General features: G+C 52.7%; 1 protein-coding gene across 2 annotated transcripts; it reads left to right on the top strand.

Moving 5' to 3' along the window:
* The first annotated feature begins 5,510 nt into the window (after positions 1 to 5,510).
* On the top strand, positions 5,511 to 15,091 carry HERPUD1 (homocysteine inducible ER protein with ubiquitin like domain 1). 2 transcript variants are annotated; one of them, XM_045818617.1, is made up of 8 exons: positions 5,511 to 5,768; positions 8,351 to 8,428; positions 8,520 to 8,591; positions 9,812 to 9,942; positions 12,060 to 12,182; positions 12,710 to 13,060; positions 13,407 to 13,512; positions 14,325 to 15,091. In XM_045818617.1, exons 1-8 carry the CDS (start codon positions 5,628 to 5,630, stop codon positions 14,487 to 14,489), a joined length of 1,167 nt encoding a protein of 388 aa, XP_045674573.1. In that variant the 5' UTR covers positions 5,511 to 5,627; the 3' UTR covers positions 14,490 to 15,091. The 2 variants fall into 2 exon arrangements, with proteins under 2 accessions (XP_045674573.1, XP_045674572.1); XM_045818616.1 differs by having other exon boundaries at positions 5,512 to 5,768; positions 8,517 to 8,591.
* Positions 15,092 to 22,998: the final 7,907 nt, after the last annotated feature.

Raw genomic sequence — 22,998 nt, 5'->3', positions numbered from 1 at the left:
CAAGGGTGGCCCCTCCAGGCCTTTCCTGAGCTGGCCCCAAGAATTCTTGCCGTGACCGTGATTTCAAAATAAACCCTGTGCTCACTGTCACGCCTGAGCAGTGGTTTCCGAACCCGGGCCCTGGGTGCAATGCCCGCTTGGATGCATCAGGCCTTGTCTGCTGGGCCTGAGGCAGGACCCAGACACCCAACCTTTTTGTTTGCACGTTGAGTCGAGGTTTAATGTATGTGCTGTGAAACACACAAATCTTAAATGGACAGCTTGGTCTGTTTTGACAAACGCCTACGTAACCCATGCCCTATTGAGACAGAGCATTTCAGCAACCCAGGAATTTCCTTCACGCCCAGTGACTGGGGTGTGGGTAAAAGTGGGAGGGGGGTATAACCTCTGCTTCATGGCTTTTGCTCATCTCTGGGTGTCCATACCCCCACCATGGCCAACCTCGAGCCACCAACATGACGCTACCGAGGGCAGCGAGCGGGAGAGAAGCACACAGTGGTCTCTGGGGGCCAGGACCAGCCGGCTTCGGCACGCCACCTCTCGTCTGTCACCGCGGCCCGTCCTGCTTACTCCGGAGTTTCACTCGAGGGGAATCAGGTGTGCTTTCGGTCTGGTTCTGCTCAGCACGGTTTTGAAATCCATTCACGTTGCTGCACGTGTCGGTAGTTCATTCCTGTTTATCACTGATAGACGGGTGCCTCGAGTTCACCTGTCTGGCCCCCTGCTGACTGACACGCGGACAGTCCCCAGCCTTGGGCGCTGGGGGGGAGGGTAAAGCTGCCATCAGCATTCTCGTGCAAGCCTTTCCTTTCTTTGGGGGGAATCCCTCTAAGTGACGGCTGTCCTAGGGTGGGTGTGTGTTTAACTTTATGAGGGACGGACAGACGACTTCCACAGGGGTGTCCCACTTGACACTCCTACCAGCCACAGAGGAGAGTTCCGGTGTCTCTGCATCTTCACCAGTACTTGGTGTTGCGGGACTTCACTTTGAAAAAAAAAAAAAAGAGTTCCTTGGGGAGTCAGCCTCACCGTCAGGTTCGAGAACCACCGGCCCAGACTCGCAGTTCCGTAAATAGTCGTCGTTAACATTCCCCGAGCCCCTCCTCCGGGTCTGGATGCATCCCAAGAACTTTAACAACGTGCTGTCATTTCGGCCTCCCAACAACCTGCTGCAAACGATACCGTTCTTCTCCTTCCTATGTTAAAGATGAGACAGTTGGGGACAGAGGGGTCAAGTAACTTGCTGGAGGTCACATGGCTCAAAAGTGGCAAAAGCTGAGTCTGAAAACAGGCCGCCCGGCCCGGCCCCATGAGCTTTCCCGCGGAGCTATATTTGCCCAAGCAGGGTCTGTATACAGGTCCCCTGGGGGGCTCACCCGTGACTGCCACCACTGTGCTTATTCAAATTTCATCCTTCCTCTTCATTCTGCCCCTTCCTTCATGTTTTCTCTGGCTCCCCTCTTCTCCTCCGCCCCTCAGGAAAACCCCTTCATGTACTCTTGAGTCCTTCTGAAATGTAGGGGACTTTGGGGTTGTCTTTTCTTTCTGTATTTTTGTGCGGTCTTATCGTCCCCATTGTTTTTGTAAGGTCACTGAGACCGAGTCACTTGTGTGTAACTTGCTTTTCCTGGCACGTTTATTGACTTGAATTTCATGTTTTTCCTCAAGATGCTCCAGGCAAAACCACCAGAGACCTTTACCGGAGGCTGTCTCACCGGGACAGAACCCCAGAGGAGATACAGACAGTGGAGTGCCTCTTCTCTAGGGGGAGAAACACCCCTTTCGCTCTTAATACCGAGTGGAAACGTAAGGGGCCCTGGTGCTTGTCGCCGCAGGCTAGCGGACGCGGGCTCTGTGCCACACTTAATTTCCCAGTGGGCCTGTCAGGTCCTGCCTGGCTGCTCCCTCGAAGGCTTCTGGATTGTTTTATCTGGCCTGGCCCCATCCGTCAGCGTCTAGCTGGCTGCAAGACCACCAGATCATCATCAGTCATGTTCTGTCACCCTGACGTATGGAAGTCTACAGAATTTGTGGGACCCGGTGAAAAGGGAAAACATGGGGCTTCTTGTTCAAAAGTTACTTGGAATTTTTGCACGTTGGCAGCAGAGCGTTACACCAAGGTGGGGGCCATGCCCATGGAGCCAGGCTTTCTCCAAGGACAAAAGCGCCGTCCCACAAAGCTGAGCACGGGGACAATTGATCTCCAAAGCCTCTACCTCCTTCTTAATGTAAAGAAACAGCCCCAGGTTCTGTGTTACAGTGAGGCCAGCTGTTATGGTTTGAATCTCGCCCTCCAAAGGGATGTTTTAAGTTCTGACCCCACTACATGTGCCTGTGATCGTATTTGGAAGTGATCGGATTAAGACAGGCTCTTCCAAAAGCGGCCAGAGGTGACCTCTGAAAACGGTTCGCTCGTCACTTGACCCAGAAAAACCCACAAAATCACGCGAACCAAGAGGTTTGAATATTCGTGTTCACTTTAAGAAGACTCATGAAACTGCCCGGACTGTCAAGGGTATGCATATTCGAAAGGCCACCAAGTACCTGAAGGCTGTCACTTTATAGAAGCAACATGTGCCGTTGTCATTGTTACCATGGCGGAGCTGGGTCGGTGCTGAGTTTTTGCTGCACGTGCTTAAAGATGCAGAGAGCAATGTTGAACTTGAGGGTTTAGATATAGATTCTCCGGTCATCGACCACATCCAGGCACACGAAGCTCCCGAGATGCGGCACGAAACTTACAGAGCTCCCGGACGGATGGACCCACGCGGGAATTCTCCCTGCCACACTGAGGGGCTCCCACGGGAAAAGAGCAGATTGTTCTCAAACCAGAAGAAGAGGTTGCACAGAAGAAAAAGATACCCCAGAAGAAACGGAAGAAGGCCTGGGAGTAAATGCAGCATAAAATAAATAGTAATAAAAGTTAAAGCAAAAAATAAAGATGAGGCCATTAGGGTGGGCCCTAATCCACTCTGACCAGTGTCCTAATAAAAAGGGAGGAGACTGGGACTCGGACATGCACAGAGGGACACACACAGGGAGAAAGCCATGTGCCCATGAAGGCAGAGGTGGGGTGATACAGCAACACCCCCGGGGACCCAGAGATGGCCAGCAAACCTCAATGGGGAAAAAGGCATGAACAGGCTCGCCCTCATAGCCCTCAGAAGGACCCTACCCTGCCCCGGACCTCGATCCCAGACTTCTAGCCCCCGGTACTGTGAAATGGCAAATGTTGGTCCTTCAGGCTGATACAGAGAGATCTGATCAGATCACTGGGGAGACGTGGGGAAGGGCCACAGGGGCAATGGTCAACAGTCTAGGTCGGGATGACTTCAAAGCTGAACGCCTCCAGAGTGCACATAAATAAAGAGAGGGCTGGCTCTCTTCCTCCTCGAGGATGCCTGGAGGGTCGTGCGCGGCTGCCTGCGTTTCCCAACAGACAGTATTTTGGATGGGAAGGAACGCCAGGTGCAGCCTAGGGTCAGGCTGGCCTGGCGGGCGGTGGCAGGGTTATTCTTCTTTGGGTGTTCTAGAGGGAACAGACTCTGAGGCAGAAGCTTCCCATTCTTCCAGCTTTGTGCAGCTTTTGTGACTCAGGTTGTTCTAGTTTGTAAACTAAGCCTATAGAAATAAGACAATTAAAACTAACAGGGGACGTGATAAAACTCAGGTGTTAGAGTTTAGCCTTAATTGATAGGCTTAAGTGGTTAAAGCTGTAACTAAAGAGTTAGTTTAGCCTTGATAGGCTGAAGTGACTAATGCATGTGGAGAGCTGTTATTCCAAAATTGGGAAGTTTTTTAAAAATATTTTTATTCTTTATTGTTTTTCCAACCATTTAGTCACCTTCTAGCCCTCTTCACCTCGCAATCGCCCTACTGTTGTCTATGTCTGTGAGTTCTTTTTCGTTTTTGCTCAATCCCTCCACCCCTTAACCCCCCGCCCCCACCAGCTGTCATCTGTTCTCCATCTGAGTCTGTCCCTCTTTTGCTTGTTAGTTCAGTTTGTTCATTAGAGTCCACATATAAGTGAAATCATATGGCGTGTGTCTTTCTCTGACTGGCTTCTGTCAGTTAGCATAATCTTCTCCAGGTCCATCCATACCGTCGCAAAGGGTAACATTTTCTTCTTTTTCACGGCCAAGTAGGATTCCAGGATGTCAGTGTCCCAGAGTTGTTTTATTCACTCATCTATTGACAGACCCTTGGGCTGCTTCCATATCGCTGTGGTTTTGCATAAAGATCCCTTTCCTCCCTGGCTGGCGTAGCTCAGTGGATTGAGCGCAGGCTGTGAACCAAAGCATCACAGGTTCGATTCCCAGTCAGGGCATATGCCTGGGTTGCAGGCCAGGTCCCCAGTGGGGGCCATGTGAGAGGCAACCACACATTGATTCTCTCTCTCTCCTCTTCCCCTCTCTAAAAATAAATAAATAAAATCTTTCAAAAAAAATCCCTTTCCTTTATCACCAAACCTTTGCCTCTGGAATTTTGACTGGAGGTGGGGGTGGGCAGCGGGACCCCAACTGCTGTCTGGTAACAAAGCCACCAGTTTCAGTCCTGCACTCACCAAACAGACCAGGCTCCTCCTGTTACCGTCCTACCCCTGCCAAGCTGCTGACACGCCCCCAAAAACCAGATGTCCCAACAGGACTGGAACACGGATGGGGCCGGCGCACTGTCAGTTTTGGTTTTCAAGACCTTTTCTGCTTCAGAAGGGAGGCAGGGAGGGCCTCCCTCAGAGAGGCCTTCGGAGTCACATTTTTAAAATAGTGAGAATCCTGCCTTCCTTGTCTCAGCCCCGATTTAAAGGAAGCACCTGCGAGCAGCCTGGAACGTGGGGCCCTTTTCCAGTGTCTCCGTGTGCTGGTTGGACTGTGGCCTGTTTGCCATTCATAGGGTGATGTCTCGCGCTCGAGAGTGTAACTGTTCAAGTCCAAGACCACAGATGAACTGGCAACTTTGGATCAGATGCCTCCAGCCCCTCAGTCCCAGGAAATGCCCAGCTTCTTCCTTGCTCTTCTGATGGGCCTCGGCGCAGCCTTCTGGGTGGGCTCGCAAGTAGGGTAGGGGTGGGGCAGCCTCCCCTGCAAAGTCAGGCTGTAGGGCCCGCTGACCCTCTCTGTCCCTCCCGGGGAACGCAAAGGGGAAGCGGGACTCGACGCCAGGGTGCTGCTTTGTGAGGGAACAATTTGCAGAGGCTGCCAAACCGGGAGTCGGCGGGCACGGCCCTGCCTAAGGCGCCCTGAGCTCCCGGACCTAGGCAGCGGTCCAGCGGACTGCAGCACACCCAGAAAGGGTCACCAAACCCGGAGTTAGGGCTGCAGCCGCCACGCTGGGTGACGCAACCGCGGCGGGTTGCATCAGCCGCGCCCACGTGCTCGGCCCGCCCCCCCGCCTACCGACCTGGCCTCCGATTGGGCCACGTCGGGGCAGTGGCTTCTGCCTCAGCCAACGGGCGGCAGCCACACAGGGGTCTAGCGGCAGGGACCCGGCGCGGGTTGACTATAAAGGGAGCGCAGGGCGGGGGCGCGCGCCCCGGAGACGCGAACAGTCGTTGCGGAGCTTGCGAGCGGCTACGGCGCCGCCTACCTGGCATCTCGGAGTGCAGCCGAGCCCACGGCACAGCCGACATGGAGGTCGAGCCCGAGCCCGTCACGCTGCTGGTGAAGAGCCCCAACCAGCGCCACCGCGATTTGGAGCTGAGCGGCGACCGCAGCTGGAGCGTGGGCCACCTCAAGGCCCACCTGAGCCGCGTCTACCCTGAGCGCCCGGTAAGAGGGGCCCCGACGCCCGCTGCCAGCGCTCCCTAAGCCCGGCCTCCTGGCGTGCGCCTAGGGTTGCCAAGTCCGCCTGCCCCTTCCCTGTAGCCTCGCCCTTCGCCCGCCTTCCCCCGATCTTAGGTGGTCACCCGGTCACCTCGTTCAGGGCTGTGGTCTCCCTGCCCCTCCCGACCTCCGAAGACGTTCCCTCTCTTGGCCCTATGGCTGTCACTTCCTGGTCCTAGGCCGCCATCGCCCCGCCTTCCCGACGGGCTGCCTTCCCCTGTCTCCTCTTCCCCATTCCCCACGGTTGTCACCCTCCTGCCCCACGTCCCCAGACCCCTTTTCCTGGCCCCCTGGATCTGGTGGCCAGCCTTAGCAGAGACGCTGAAACAGCACTTTGACCTTGGGCGAGTCAGTTCACCCTTCAAGCCTCCGTTTCCCCCAAAACGACAGGGCGGCTGGCTAAGTGTTCCTCCTTAAGATTGCCTCCACTGGATAGGAATAAGAAAAATACGGCGGAAAAAAGAGAGTTGTTTTCTGAATGCAACTGGCGTCTCGCTGCAGAGAGGAGAGCGCAGGTGCCAGCCCCGAGGCCACTGGGCAGAGAAACATGGTGCTCGCCCAGGCCGTGTGTACCTAAGGTCCCACACCCGGAGCCGGACGTGGCTCTTCCTCTCCCTGCCCACCTCCCGCCACGGCCCCTCCCTGCCACGCTTGACTTGACCAGCTTTTGCCGAGTCCCGGGGAGGAGCCGGCGCTCGTTCGGGTAAAGAGTGCTTTAGGAGGGACGCAGGCGGAAGGAGTCTCCTGGAGTCTGAGTTTCAGGCTTTGGTGCCTCAACTCCAGAGACTTCCTCGCTTTGTTTTGGTTGACGCATCTGTCAATATCATCCTTATCACCGCCCTCCCTCCCTCCCTCCCACGTGACAGAGGCTGTGAGTTGGACCTTCCTGTATTTACTTTCCACTCTCACATTATGTAAGTGTCAGCAGTGTTCTCCGCTGCCCTCGAGTGTAATTCTCCACCCGACGGGAGAGGGCATCAGGGCGGCAAAGGGCTGTGACTTTGTTCTATCTTAGCTAAAGAGTTTCAGCGTGTGTGGTGGCTCAGGGGTCAGGGTATTTGTTTCAGGTTTGTTTAATGGCAGGTGTGGAAGAGTTTTCCTTCTGAATTGTTCTTTTGAAATTTGCTTGTTAATTTGCATTCACCTGGGGACTCTGCAGTTCTACCCAAACAGCAGGTGGCTGCGTTGCTGTGAGAATGGCTGTTAGGTACACAAATGGGCGAAGCAGGTGTCCTCCCGGGTTGCAGGTTGCGTCATTTGGAGAAAGGCAGTGTTTTGGAGGAGAGCGTTCCTTGGGGGAGGGGCATTACTCCTGTGAAGTCTGAAGACCTGCAAGTTGTCAATAACAGGTCTCCCAGATATGCAAATTTGGGTTTAAAAATTGTGGCAGGAGAGTACTCATTTGTGTTTTTTTCTTTTTAATGTAAGAAGCCTTACTTTATGATAGTTGTTTGCTTTAACATTTAATTTTTTGTCGAATCAGCCTGGGTGAAAACAGTGTCAATTTAGGCCTTTATCAGGGAAAACAATGTAAATGGCAGGCAGCTGTGGTTTTCAAACCTTCTCCAGCACAGAACTTTTTCATGTAATGCAGGGCCCACCCCAAAGTCAAGTGCAGAGACTTTGGCTGATAAAATCGACCAGCGACAATGGCGGCGAGCACAGCATCCTACTTAGTTCTGCAGCTGGTTTTTGTAGCGCGGTTGGGAAAAACCGGGCTTATGCAGGTAGATTGGCAGTTATTATTTTGTTTGTTTTAAACTGCTTGCTTTATAATCTTGGGCTACTTGGCAGGAGCAGTTCGATTCCAAGTTTTGCATCATTGGTTGTCTTGGCAACAGCAGGCCAACAGGAGGGGATCTCCAGTGTCCTGACTTCCACAGTCGAGGCCACTGTCTTTAAGCACAGTTTTTAAAAGGAATTAGAATTTCAAAAGGGAGATTTGTATAAAAGTGTGTGGATTCCCCGTGGCTTTAAAATCACTGGAATGGGGACAAGGGGCTGGAATCTGAACTTTTCGCAGGTGGTGGCCTTGGGCAGGTCTGTTTCAGACTTTCCCCCTTTACAACAGGGGTGCCACTTCGCACAGGGCTGTTGTGGGGTGTCCCTTCGAGGGCTTCAGTCTAGAGCTGCTTCATGTTATTTTGGGGCAATGGTAGGTGGTTTGGGGGGAGTGCTTCAGGTTTCCTCTGAACCCAAACCCGAGTTTTGGAGTTAGGTGCTGTAGGAGCCCCCTTCACGTCTGTGTTTTTAGTGGCAGAAGGCAGTTTTCCTGAGAGTCAGGTAGGTCACTGCAGGTGTGGGGGAGTGGGGATCATGTGCCATTCTAAATTTATTTACACGTTCGAAACCAGTGTCAACTTTAGCACTTTCTAAATAAAAGTTCTGTATAGGGCCTTTGAAAAAACGTTTTCCTGTGGTGCTGGGGAAGAAAACACTTAAATTATTTGGATAAAAGTCTTCTGTGTTTGGGAACGTGTGGGGGTGACGTGCTAACTCTGTCTGCTTCCCCTTCTTGCCGTGGGCAGCGTCCGGAGGACCAGAGGTTAATTTATTCTGGAAAGCTGCTGTTGGATAACCAGTGCCTCAGGGACCTGCTTCCAAAGGTACATCTCGTGCATACCAACTTGGGAACGTTTTCAAGTTCTCACCAGGTTGCATTCAGGTCCTAACGTACCTCCGTGTTGCTCTCAGCAGGAAGCCCGGCACGTCCTACATCTGGTGTGCAATGTGAAGGGTCCTGCGAAAACGTCGGAGACCAGCGCGAGGGTGCGTCTGCTTTGTCGTGAGCACGGGGGCTTGTCGCTCGGGCTCTCAGGACGGGGAGGAAGGAAGTGGGGTGGGACTTTCAGGGGAGGTGTGATGGCCTTTTTGGCGCCGTGTTTTGTTTCTTCCCCAGCGAGAGTCAGGGTTAGAACGTGAGTGAGGGTTTACTGCGACAGTAGCAGACAGTACCACTGTCGCTGGGATAGGCGAGTGGAGTTCCAGGCACCCTGTCTGCTGCGACACGGTTTGACTCACGGCGGCTGTGTGTCCAGATCACTGAACTAACGAGACACTCTAAAATGAGTTTTATTGACTAGAGCACATAACTTTGAATAGAATAGTTCTAATGAACTATTCATTTTTATAGAGTAAAAAAGTATAGCCTCTTTGGAAATTTTCATTGTGTTTGCTTATTTATTTAGTTCAACAGGGAAAGGCCAGTCTCTATCAAGTGATCCTTAAAGACATACATCACTTTGTTTGTTTAAGGTTGTGTTTATTTTTTAGAGTGAGGGGAGTGGAGGGAGATAGGGAGAGAAGCACCAATTGGTTGCCTCTCACACCCCCCCAACCGGGCACCTGGCCCGCAACCCAGGCAGGTGCCCCGACTGGAAATCAAACCAGCGACCTTTGGGTTCGCAGGCTGGTGCTCAGCCCCCTGAGCCACACCAGCCAGGGCAAGACACACATTTGACAGAATCATTTCTATTTCGTGTCACAGTGCTGACTGAGACGCACAGTATCAGTAAGTGTGGTGGCACGTGCTAGCTCAGCACTGCGACTGTGTTTCCCAAACTCCTGAACTCGGCACCAGAGGTCCTTTCCTTTCCTTTTTGCTGGTTGGGCTGCATTGGGAAACCTGGTTGGTCGGATTCAATTTCCTGATTCAGTAAAGGTAGCCGTAAGATACACGGCGCATTAATTATTAAGAAGCTTCTTAGCAATGATAACTTCATTGGGAGGTTATAATGAAAGCACAGCATTGTTATCTAGGAAAATGTATGAGTGAAATAATGTATATTGAAATGTGTATTGAAATTGTGCTGGACAAATTTCAGAATTTTTTTTACGTGACATTGTATCTGTTTAATCTTATCACGATCAGAGAGGTCTGGGGCAGGGTGGGGGGACATAAGCCATTGACAGCAAAACCACCCTCTTAGCTCGATTTCAGTGAGTTGCCTCAGACCCTTCGTTCTCACGCTCACGGTCCCTTTACTTAGGTCGCTGAATCCACGGAGCAGCCCGCCGGTCCTCATCAGGGACAGTACCCTGGGGATGCCGCCGGCGAAGGGTCAAGGGCGAGGGAGGCTCTTCGGCACCTTCCTCCCTCTGGGTGGGAGAACGTCTCCAGGTGAGCGTTACGGTCAGGAACCGGTTTGTACGCATGAACGGGCATCATTTGCATCGACTTAAGAATAGGCTGTTAGGTTTACGTGGCGTAGTCACAAAACTTCAAAATGTACCAAGGGTTTCGCTTTAAAGGTCTTCTATGTTTAACTCTTCTCGCTACCCAGCCTCTTGGGAACATACCGGAAAGTGGAGACTTGTACTGAGAGGCCTTCCCCTCCTGCCCGGCTGTGCTTGGTGTGCGCCACCTCAGGGCGGGAGATCAGTGCGGCTGCCTTGCTGGGTGGCTCGTCGTGGCACTGGCTGACAAACGGGGAGGGGACTGTTTTAAGCAATACTCTGCCAAGGTACCAGGAAAAAAGGCCATTTTCTGTAGCGCGATTAGCGCTTTCTCCTTTAGAGCAAAAGCCAGGGGTGACGAAGGTGCGGACATGGGGATCTAGTAGCTCTCGGGACACCTTGTTCTGACCGTTCCTGCAGGAAAACATAATGTGTTCACCACGGGTCGCAACCGTGTGGCTCCCCAAGCCCTCTGCCCTCATTTTCTCAGTTTCTGATGTGTGGTTGTTAACAGATCCAGGTGTGTGCAGAATGAGGCGGTTTTTTGGATGTTTTTTAGTTCATGGAAATTTCAATCAGCAGAAGTGGGGAGAACTATACAAAGAACCGCCACACGGCCACCGCCCGGCCCCGTGACGGCCAAGGTGCTGCCACCCTCATCCCGTCTGTTCCCTGGCCCTTTTACCCCCAGAGGCTGCGAGAGTTACTCCCTGGAATCATGTTGTTGTCCTGCTACGTACTCGGCATGTCACGTAAAAACCTTTCTTTTAAAAAATTTTTATTTCTAGAGGGGAAGAGAGGGAGAAAAGAGAAACATCCATGTATGGTTGCCTCTCACATACCCTCAACCTAGGACCTGGTCCACAACCCAGGCATGTTCCCTGACTGGGAATCGAACCAGCAGCCTTTGGTTCGCAGGCCGGCGCCCAGTCCACTGAGCCACACCAGCCAGGGCCATTGTGAAAACCTCTTGCAGTGCCATCATCATCAGAGCCAACAGAAGCATTTCACTCTCTTCTCCTTTCCGTGTGCTGTAGTTTTTTAAGTGACAGCATTGCACCAGGACCTAACTGGTGCAGGAAATACCTCCGGGACTGGAATTTGGTTAGAAGACTGTCCACATGTAAACTGGGCAGGGTAGAAAGAGTTAAAACAGGTCCCTTATCCCCACTGCCCCACTTGAGAACGGAGGCCCGTATCTGACGGTCACCTGTACTGTCGTGAATGCCACTGGAGTGAAACCTGATGACTCCATTCGGCAAGTATTTATTGAGCCCCCAGCCACGTGACTTTGTTTAAGGAAGAAATGAGTTGCCCAGCAGAGGTGACCCCCTCGCCAACTCCTGGTCTTCCTGCAGTTCTCTTAGTTTGCGTTCTGTGAAGCAGAGCTTACCGTGTGCAACTCACAAGGCCACTGGTGACCCCTCTGCTCTGGCCTGGGTGGTTTAAGGCTGTGTCACATGATAGAAAAATGGGTTTGTTTGGTGCCGTATAAAGAGCTCTCAAATCCAGCCCCGCTATTTCCTAGCTCAGTGTCACCTTGTGCGAATGAGTCTCTTGTCTTCCCCGAGCTGCACTCGGGGCTCCCCTCTGCAAAGCTGGGGAGAGGTCCCTCCCCGCCAGGTGGTTGGGGGTCAGCCCAGCAGCCTGTCCGGGGCACGGGAGGTCAGTGAGCACGCTCGGGCGAGGCCACATGCACACACCACTGCCGCCCGTGCAGAGTCAGGTCTAGAGGCCGGGGGAAGTGAGTATTGGGAGGAGGGGGGTTTGGAACTGCTTTCTAAAGGACGGACAGTGGGTTTAGACCTGCAGTGAGACTCGGCAGGTCGTCAGCGGGGGTGGGATCCACCTAGCCCGTGGAGGTGCAGCTTGCTCGTACAGCCCAGCGGTGGCACGGAGCCGGCGACAGCCCAGTGCTGGGCCCCTGTGTCCCCTGGGGATCACGTACGAGGGCTTGTCGGCCAGCCCTTTCCGCGCTTGAGCTACCCGGTTCCTGGAACTCAGTGCCCACCTACCTGTACTACACCAACTCAAAATGCCCTTTGAAACCGTCTTTCCTAGGCCAGAAGCTGCCCAGCTGGCATTCCAAGGCCTGGGGCCCGGTTTCTCAGGCTACACGACCTATGGGTGGCTGCAGCTCTCCTGGTTCCAGCAGATGTACGCGCGGCAGTACTACATGCAGTAGTGAGTGCTGCCCTGCCCGGGGGTGGGGGATGGGGGCAACACGGGGTCCCACCGTGTCGCCTGTACCGTAGGGGGTGCTCACCCGCTCGTGCAGGGCCCGGCGCTGTGGGCAGAGTAGCGTGTGAGTGCTGCCTGCCAGCCGGTCTGCGTGTGGACGCGGCGGTGCCGCTGTCTGACTCATGGTCTGGTGACTTCACGTGGAATATGTCACTTCCTTTTCAGCATGGGGTGTCTTTAATATTTGGAGAAAATTTTAATTTGCTACGGCACCATACTCTCCTAGTGACCTGGATGCTTCATTCCAGACAAAACTTACCATGTTGCTGCTCCTAAAAGCAGGAAAGTCGTGTCTAGGCATGACTGCTAGTGAAGAGGCTCTTCACTATGTGAAAGAAAAGATTAAGTTTGTATGTGCCTACCCATAATTCTCCCCAGTAAAGGACCCCTGTGCCAACAAGGAGATGGGAACCACAATCTTCACGGGGCTTTGCTCTCAACGGTGTCTGCCTCTGCCACTTCCGTTTCAGCTTAGCGGCCACTGCTGCGTCCAGGACTTTCGTTCCCTCACCGAGTGCACAAGAGATACCCGTGGTCCCCGCACCTGCTCCGGCCCCTATTCACAACCAGTTTCCAGCGGAAAACCAGCCGGCCAATCAGAACGCTGCTCCTCAAGTGGTGGTTAATCCCGGGGCCAATCAGAACTTACGGATGAATGCCCAGGGCGGCCCCATCGTGGAGGAAGATGATGAGATAAATCGCGACTGGTTGGACTGGACCTATTCAGCAGCTACGTTTTCCGTTTTCCTCAGCATCCTCTACTTCTACTCCTCCCTGAGCAGATTCCTCATGGTCATGGGAGCCACCGTGGTTATGTACCTGTAAGCAGAGGATTCGCCCCCTTTTCCCCCTGAGTCCCAATCACCCTTCACCGAGGTGACTCCAGCCCTTACTGAGCACGGGCTGTGTGCCGGGCCATGCAGGGTGCTGGGTGTACGATGGTGAATGATCACAGGCCCCGCCTTTAAGACCCCGGCGGGCCAGCGAGAGAGTCCAGGGGATGGGGGATAGAATGTCTCCGCAGATGGGCCTTGCTGGGAGCTGCCAGCTGGGGCGCCGCTGGTTAGGGGGGGAGTGTGGGGGACCTTACCTGATGAGAGGCCTCACACCCCCGTGTAAGCCTCACCGTGATGCCAGCTGAGAGGGACCCCGTGTGCTTCCTCGCAGGCACCACGTCGGCTGGTTTCCGTTCAGACCGAGGCCGGCCCAGAACTTCCCGAACGAGGGTCCCCCTCAGGAAGCTGCCCGCCAGGACCCCAACAATAACTTGCAGGTACGGAGCTGCGGCGGGGCTGGCTGGCAGGACGCGAGGTGCTGGGCTGCGAGAACCCTCCCCATCCAGCGGCCAGGGCCGGGGTTTACCACTCTGAGGCTAGCTGTCTCAAGGTGTTTTCCCATGTATTCTTAGAACAGTAACTATTTTTAAAACAATAAGTAGGTCGTAGCATCTATCAAGTGTTTTGTCATATGGCGATTTGCATTTGGGAATATTTAAATGAAATTTGTAAGCTCCCAATCTGGAGTTTCCGTGGTCTGTACCAATGTGTCAGCTACACCGCGGAGAGTGCTGGTGGGTGGTTACCCCAGCAAAGGGCTGAGAGCACAGTCGTGTCCTCGGAGTTGGTGTTCTGGAAAACACCACACAGAAGTAGAGTTTTTATAAGGCACTTTAATGCATAATCCTAAAGCATTTTTTTATAATATAAGTTGGCACCCTAGTGTCTGTTTTAGAACGCTGGGTTTCCATTTTTAGTTTTTTAACTCACAACATTGCCAACAGTAGAAGGATGTCCGTATTTACTGAGGAGGTGTTAACCTAACGACTTATTTAACAATGGCTGAAGATCTGGTTACTTCATTTATTCTGATACTTGCTGCTGGCAACAGTCAAAGCCCCGCGCACGTCACCAGCACGGCTGTGCCGAGAAAACGCCAGCCAGCACACCGTTCCCTGGGGTCCCGCCCGCCCGGCTGCTTCGCCGGTGGCGCCAGGGGCCCGGCATCTCCTCTGCCGTCGCCCTGTTGTCTTTTGGTGTTCATCATGGGCCTGCCTGTTTTCTCACTGTGTCTCACCTTTACCTGTAGGAGGGGCCTGATCCTGAACACGAAGACCCCAACCACCTCCCTCCAGACAGGGACGCGCCGGCCGGCCAGCAGACCAGCCCCTCGTTTATGAGCACAGCGTGGCTCGTCTTCAAGACTTTCTTTGCCTCTCTCCTCCCGGAAGGCCCGCCGGCCATAGCAAACTGACGCTGTTTGCTCTCAGGCTGCCGGAGGCTTGGACACACGCGGACGGGGTCGCTGCACTCCAGCCAGACTTCCCCACCTGGACGTGGCAATGGCGCAGGACTGGGAAACCAGTCAGCAGGAAGACCAGGTGCTTTTGTGATGAGCAAAAGCAGAGAGAGAGAGACGTGAAGCCATGATACAAATTGCTGAACCAAACAGTGCCCACGGCTTCTCATGTCTTTATTTTGAAGAGCTTTCATTCGTACTGTGTGTAGCTCCGTAGGCGTTGTACATAGGGGGCGTCCGTGTCGCATGCTTGTGCCCGAGGGCCTGTCCGGATGTGCGTGTCTGCATGTGCGTCTGTGCGTAGACGTCGTAGAGGCAGAAGCGGTTCTGCTGGGACGATTTGATTCCTGTTGGAATGTTCAAATTACACTAAGTGTACTACTTTATATAATCAATGAAATTGCTAGACATGTTTTAGCAGGACTTTTCTAGGAAAGACTTCTGTATAACTGCTTTTTAAAATGCACTGCTTTACTTTAAACCAAGGGGGAACTTTGCAGAGGAGGACGCCTCTGCTGGGGTTTTTGTTCAATAAAGTTTTACTATGAATGATCCTGGCGGCGACTCTCGGCAGCTTATTCCGGGCCCGTCGCCCCTTGGACGCTCCGCGGCCAAGGCGCTGCGGCTTATACAGGGGTGCCGGTGCCGGCGGAGAGGGGTGACGAGGTGAGGCCGTGGACGTTTTCATTCCCTAGGAATGTATCGGGTTGGCCAGAAAGTCCATTTAGTTCTTTTCTGTAAAATAAAAGACACACTTTTCATTTTCACCAATTACCTTATTGATCTGGATATTTTGAGTAGGTCGGCTCTCTCCAGCTACTGGTTTCTGGTGGGCACCGGCCAGGGGGGCTGCTGAACATCTTCTGACCCGTGAGACAGCCCCACAGCAGAGTTGTTTGGCCAAAATGGCAGTAGTGCCAAGACACTTGGCAAACGACTTTGACACGTTCGATGGGCACTGCACCTTCTCCACGCACTGCACAAATCTCGGTTTGCACTTTGGTTTCATTTCCAGCATTATAACACTGAGAATGTTGTGTATTTTCTTCCTTCCTCGATATTAACATGGCTGCACAAAAATTCGCCAACTTGGATAAGTTTTGTTTTTAAAGATTTTATTTTTATAGAGGGAAGGAAGGGAGAAAGGGAGAGAGAAACATTAATGTGCGGTTGCTGGGGGCCATGGCCTGCAGCCCAGGCATGTGCCCTGACTGGGAATTGAACCTGCGATGCTTTAGTTCGCAGCCTGCGCTCAATCTACTGAGCTACGCCAGCCAGGGATAAGTTTTTTTTTAATGCACACTGATAGGACAGCTGTCACAATACAATCTAACAAAATTGTTTCGAATGGAGTTAAAGACAACTAAGTGCTGCTAGAGCCTCTTACAGAAAAACAAACGAACTTTCTGGCCAACCCAGTACTTGCGCGTGCGCCCGTTTCCTGGTTGGAATAGCACTGGAGTTACCCCGGCTGGTGTGGCTCAGTGGACTGAGCGCAGGCCTGTGAACCAAAAGGTCACAGAGATGTCACATTCCCATGTGCAGGAGAGACTCGGAGATAGAGACCGAGGCCCATGAGACATCCTGAGCTAGAAATGGGCCATCATACAAATTGGGGGGCTGAGGGGCTTCAAAAGGTCACTATAGGATGATAACAGATGAGTTTCAGTGTTACAAATGCAAGTTCGGCCCTGGAGAAAGGTCAAAAGAAGTTATCTCCGATAACCTCTTCTCATGGGCAAGGGCCCTAATTCAAGTTCTTCCAGGTATGTAAAGTGGGGCAGGTAGGAGTTTCTCCTGAGCTGCAGCCAGAGTCGCCTCTCGCTCAGAACAGTCTGCAGGCCACACAGGCACATGTCTCGGGGTGACTGGCCCTGAATCCCCATGGCTCTCTCCTGTGAAACTTGCCTGGAAGTTTTGTGTTCCAGAAGCTGGGGTGGCAGGTTGTCCCAGACCTCATTAAACCAGGCTCAGTCTTGAGTTCGGTTTGGTGAGAGCGGCGTCTCACTTCTGGAGGCGGTGATGCGGGTGGGCAGCCTCACTGAAGCCTGCGGAGCGGCCATCCGGCGGTTCCTAGGAAGCTTCTCCATGGCAACACGAGAAAACAGAAGGCTGATCACTGGAGCGGACCGTGACCTTGGTTTCTGAGTTCTGAAGGCAGGCGGCTGGAGTGTCTCTGGTGGTCTTCACCTTGAGGTATTTCAGAAGGGCCCCTGGGCATCTCGGATTTTCAGGAATTCCACATAGATTTCTGGAATACTTAGCACATACATAAGTATAACTAACATAGCCCCAGCTGGTGTGGCTCAGTGGATTCAGCACAGGCCTGCAAACCAAAGGGTCACCAGTTCGATTCCCAGTCAGGGCACCTGCCTGGATTGCCAGCCAGGTCCCCGGTGAGGGGGTGGGAGAGGCAACCACACATTGATGTTTCTCTCTCTCCCTTCCCCTCTCTAAAAATAAAATCTTAATAAATACAATGTAATTATTTCCTTATTTTGCAAAGCTTCCCGTGTAACTTTAGCATATTAAATAGGCCTAATTATTTCGGTACCTCTCTTTAGGAAGGAGAGAAACAAATCTCCTGAGATGTCCCAGGGGCCCTCCTGAAATACCTCCAGGTTATTTCCAGGTTAAGACTCTATTTATCATTTAAATTTTGGGAAGTTTGCCAAAACAAGTCAGAAGGTTTGGACATTTGACTAAACAGGATCGTAAGTCAATGTGAAGCAATACTTAGTTATCCGTTTAACCAAAGTGGCGGGAGATTTCATACACAAACACAGAAGTTTGCATAAATGTTTGCATGGCTCAGTTCTTACTGTCGAGGTGGTTAAGCAATCAAGGACGTGATTAAGGCAACGTAAAACAAAATTATTTTGATAAAACACAGAGTCTTTGCTTCCTGGGCGGAAGCCCTTTTCCTGGTATCAGTAGCAGGCCAAGAAGTTCTCGTTAACAGTGGGGAACCACGGGGAACCACCAAGCATTTGCATTGGCTGGCTTTGTTATTTGACTTCACTTTTTTTTAAGATTTTATTTCTTTTTAGAGAGGGAAGGGAGGGAGAAAGAGAGAGAGAGAGAGAAACATCAATGTGCGGTTGATGGGGGTCAAGGCCTGCAACCCAGGCATGTACCCTGACTGGGAATTGAACCTGCGATACTTTGGATCGCAGCCCGAGCTCAATCCACTGAGTACGCCAGCCAGGTGACTTCACTTTTAAAATTTATTTCAGTCTCACTCAGCCTGACCTCACGTAAAACTTCCTGTGGCGAGATTCCATTGTCATCGGCTTTCCACCACTTTCTGGGACCCACCTGGAACACACTCTTGTTCTCACATCCACTCAAAAAATGACCGGGACAAAATCGCTTCCCTCCCCTTCACAAAAACGCATCTCCGAATCTCGTACCATGCCAAGGCCCCTTCACCGTCTTGGGTGGAAAAAGCTAATTCATTTTGGAGGAGGGGACCACCATTCGGCGAGGGGCCTGGCACCTGTCTCATAGCTACACGCGTGATTCCACTCTCCCCGGATGTCAGCTTGTGAGGATTACATTCCAAATTCCATGGGCCCAAAATAGGTCCAGGAAGGTGCTCCTGAGGACAGCTGACAAGTTTGCAGACTGGCCCACGCCCCACAAGGGCAGAGAGGGGCCCTTCAGACAGCGAACAGATGAGGCCTAAGATGCGGATGGTGTGTGTGGGGCGAGAGGGCGGGGGGTGGGAGCCATGGCAGAAATGTCAAAGCTTCCACAATGGTTACTGATGCAATATAGTAATGCACTGTGTTCTATTAACTCTTAGGAAAATATTGGTTTGGATCTTCCTTAACTTTTTAAAGGATTTTACTTATTTATTTTAGAGGGAGAGGAAGGGAGGGAGAAAGAGAGAAACATCGATTGATCAGCTGTGCTTCTCACATGCACCCAAACAGGGACCTGGCCCACAACCCAGGCATGTGCCCTGCCTGGGAATCAAACCAGCAACCTTTCAGTTTGTGGGGATGATGCCCAACCCACTGAGCCACACCAGTCGGGGCTGGATCTTTATTATTAAGCAATGATTAAATAGCTAAGAATGAACAAAAAAAATCCCCAAATTTCAGCTCAGGCCATAACTGTTTATTAAAGTCTTCATTTTCCAAGATTTTTTTAAAAGTCTTATTTCTATAGAAGAAACACTCCCCCAAATGAACTGATGGTCATACAAGTTTGGGGACCTCGGGTTCAGCCAGGTTCATGGGTTTCTTCCCTGGAGGACTTCCAGGGTCTCTAGTAGGGCGATGTATCTAAAGGGGGTGCGTGGCCGGGTCTGCAGTGCCCCCTGCAGTTACTGTGAACACCTCCCGGGCACTTGAAGTTAGAAGTGATGTTGTATGTAATAACAACGGAGATGAATATCCTCTACATCACCAAAAGGGAGGTGAGAAGCCACGCGCATCCGCAGACTGACAAGGGAGAGCTCGGAAACCAGAAATTGGAATCATCTGACAGGTGGATGATGCATGGGTCATCGGCCAGCAGTGATCACGGAATGCAGTGGATGGCTCGTCGAAACACGCGAGAAAAAACATGCTGCACAGAGACAGACTAGTTTCTGTGGAGAAGTAGGGACGGAATGGCCACCCCCTCTAGTGCGGAGTGCGCCGATTTACCATCCAAACCTGCTTTTATTGGGCTCGTTTTGCATAATAATTCAGGAAAAGTACAGTACTCACTAGGGGGAAGTAAGGAACCATAAAAAACAAGGAAGTCTGAGGGTCTATTTTGAGTCAGGGTCAAAGAGCTGTAAGACTTTGAGGAACAAACTAACTTCCTCCTTGGACCCCTCTCATTCAACTGAGAGCATTCTAAACAAAGAAGGTTTCACAGTAATTTACATGTTCTTTCTTAGGCCTGATCACCTGGGGAATCCGCCCTTTTCAGCACAGAGCTGCACCACCCTGTCATTGTTTCAGGCTTAGGTGGAGCATGGGAACTAAGGTAACCAAGAGACAAGGAGATTTTCTCCCAGACGAAGAGAACTCAGGCTTTGTCAAAGCCGAGGAGCGAGGGTCCATCACCCCCTTTTGCTGTAACCCCCAAAGTCCTTCTTTGGGGGGCCTCCCACGTGATCGTGCCTGTCTTAGATTGTTCCCCCCTTGGGGAATCTTACTCATCTTTGGCTAACTGACCAAGCTTTGGGGTTCAGTTATGAATGAAGCAGCAGAAGCAGCGCTCCTGCCAGGGAGATAAGCTTTTGTCTCCTTGCTGGCTTACAGTTCCAAGGGCGTTCCCTTAGCCTTAGCCTAGGCGGGGGTTTCAGCTTCTGATACCAGGCAGGGCAGTTCCCAACATGTGGAGACCTGGGTGTTGGCTGGCTGCTCATGGTATTTTCCCCTTGGAAAGAAAGAGACGGACAGTCCACTCGAGTCTTATTTGATCTGGATAAGCAGACAAGTCCTTGGCTGAGTGAATGGAAGTCTCACTTGAGTCATCAAAGCAGAGAATTACGCCTCCTCCATCGACACCCAGACTTAAGCCAGTTTACAGACTCAGAACTCCTTGGAGGAAGGGGGCTGGGTCCCCTTGAGGAAGGACTTACATCCCCTGGAACAAAATGTGTCTGGTAGTATATCTCCCAGCCTTCCCCCAAAAGAGCCTACAGCTTTTCACCAGGCGACTGTGCCCTTGGGAAAAGGAAGCAGTCTGGGGACTACTCGACGCTGGCTCTACACTGACATTAATTCTGGGAGACCCAGAACCTCACTGTGGTCCACCGGTCAGAGCAGAAACTTAAGGAGGTCAGATGATCGATGGCCTTTTAGCTCAGGGTCATCCCTCACGGAGTCCGGTGGTCCCTGAGCACATCCTATAGGTGGGCATGTCCCCAGTTCCAGAATCCATCACTGGAATAGACAGACTCAGCAATGGGCAGGACGCCCACACTTGTCTCCTGACCTGTGCAGTGAGGGGCGGCATTATGGTGTCAAAAGGCCCATGGAAGTCACTAGAATTGCCTCTACGCAGGAAAATAGTCCATCAAAAGCAGTGCCCCATCTCTGGAGGATCTGCTGAGATCAGTGCCACCAACAAGAACTGGAAAGATTCAGGGGTGGTGACTCCCACACCTCCATTCACCTCTCCTCTCTGGCCCGTGCAGAAGATGGTCGGATCTCGGAGAACGATGGTGGATGATCATACAGGTGTGTGCCCGCCAGCCCGGGCCTTCCTTGGCTTCTGGCAGCATCATCCCGACATCTGCCTCCACCTTCCCATGGCCTCCTGCCCTCTCTCTGTGTGTGTCTGTGTCTTCCCAGGGCCTTATAAGGACACCAGGCATTTTATTGACTCCCACAAAGAATCTCCTTTCCAAATAAGGCCACGTTCTGAGGTTCTGCGATGGACATAAATTTTGGGAAACACAATTTGGTGCATGGGAGGGGGGAACAATTCCACCGAGAAACACAGTCATGATTGCATTGAACTGGAAGCTGAGGCTGCCACCTGGCCACTTTGAACTTGTCAACAGGCAAAGAAGGGCATTCCTCTGTTGGCTGGGGTGACTCTCGGGAGGAGACGGGGCTGCTGCCATACAATGAAGATGAGGAAGAGGATGTTTGAAATGCAGGAGAACCCCCAGGATGCCACTTAGTCCACCCATACCCTGTGATTAAAGTCAGTGCAAAACCACAACACGCCCATTAAGGCAGGCTGACTCGGCCCAGGCTTCTCAGGAATGAAGGTTTGGGTCACCCCACCAGGTGGACAGCCATGACCAGCTGAGACGTTTGCTGAGGGCATGGGATGGGCAGTGGAAGAGGATCGTTATAAAAACCTGCAACAGCCTCATGACCAGCTACAGAAACAAGGGCTGTCACGGTCCTGAACATGTCTTCCTTGTTGGTCACGCGTGTTTGCACCCAAACCTGTAATATGCACGAACATTAAAGCGAATGTCTTTATTTTCCTTCCTCGCTTCTCTCCTTAGCCCTTAACCTACAAGGAATGAGTGGTGCTTAACTTTACATCAGAGGATTTAAGCTGCAGGAGCACAGGGAGAAGAGTGACCACCACCGTCCTCGCCTGGGAGAAGGGCCAGCGTGGTCGGGACCACACGCGGGAGGGACAGCTGCTTCACCGGAGCTGGGGGCGTGACCTCGGGCTCGTCTGGACCTGGAGACAGAGGGTGGTGTAGGAACCTGTGCAGGGAGCCAGCCGAGGGGTCAAAGGGCGCCCTGAGGAGGTTGAGTCCATGAGCCAGCGTGGCTGGGCCCGGTTGTGCAATCAGACGACACGGTGCTGCTGGGAAGGGACTTGGCAGGTGTGATTCGTCCACCATCAGTGGACTTCCAATAAAGGGGCTCGTGTTTGATAGTCCGAGCAGACTTCACCTGGCCAGCAGAAAGATCTGCAGAGCAGCAGCAGGCTTTCCCTGAGGGAGGAGCTGTCGCACCCATGGGCTGCAGCACCAGCTTCCCAAGACGCCCCCATCCCACCTACCTGGCCTACGACCTCAGACCTGCCTAGCCAGCCTCTGCAGCCAGATAGGCCTGCTGCTGAAATCAATGAACAAACAAACAATAAATAACAGCTCCTATTGGTTCTGTTTCTCTGGTAGGACCCTGACTGGGGTCAGGGGTCAGGGCTCTCTCTGTGTTCCCTGAGCACAGCCATCTCACCTGCACCAGAGTGAGGCCCAGTCTAACCCCTCGTCCCAGAGAGCCTGAGCCGTGGCCGAGGCTGGGGTAGGGGGCTGGCCCCAGGCCCGCAGCCCCTCCCCACTGCCCTATGCCCTGGTGAACCAGGACGCCACGAAGGTGATCCAGACCACCTTCTGGCACACCAGCTCCCCAGATTTCAAGGGCTGTGATGACCTTTGGCCAAGTCCAGTACGTTCTGCACAAGTGAGTCAGGCCAAGGGTGTGGACAACCTGGGGGTTGGGGAGACGTAGCCCGAGACTTGGCCCAACCCCCAGAGAGGGAGGGCAGCCCAGAGAACTCAGGCCTGTCCAGCTGACTTGGTACCAGGGGCAGAAGGCTGATACAGCTGTCCCACCCTGCCCCCAGCCACGCTTCTTCAACCTACTGCCCCTCCTCCCAAAGTGCCCTGTGGGCATTTATTGAAGTACATTGACCTCTCCAACAGCCCCAGTGAGAGTCAGGCCGAGGAAGGGCCCTTTCCTGCTGTCCTAGGCAGAGGGTGTCTTCCTGGGGGCAAAAGGAGGCAGGATGGAGAGACCTCTTGGCAAAATGGGTCTCCTGGCTGGACCCGGGCTGAGGGTGTGCTAAGGGTCAGGCACTTCATAAACAACGTCTCATTGTATATTCACCACACCCCCTAATATCCCTGCTCGTAAAACGAGGAAGCAGGAGCTCAGAGAGGTTAAGCAGGCTGGAGGTCGCACAGCGAGGAAGGCTCGGGTTCAAACCCCGGCTTAGCTCAGAGCTTGGCTCCTGGAACAAGCCCACCCTTGGGGCC

This window comes from Phyllostomus hastatus, unplaced genomic scaffold (assembly GCF_019186645.2).
Source record: "Phyllostomus hastatus isolate PE091 unplaced genomic scaffold, TTU_PhHast_1.1 phas_scaffold_345, whole genome shotgun sequence".
In the NCBI taxonomy this organism is placed as follows: Eukaryota; Metazoa; Chordata; class Mammalia; order Chiroptera; family Phyllostomidae; genus Phyllostomus; species Phyllostomus hastatus.
Note: the sequence above shows the minus strand (reverse complement) of the source record. Positions and strands in the feature narration are given on the sequence as shown.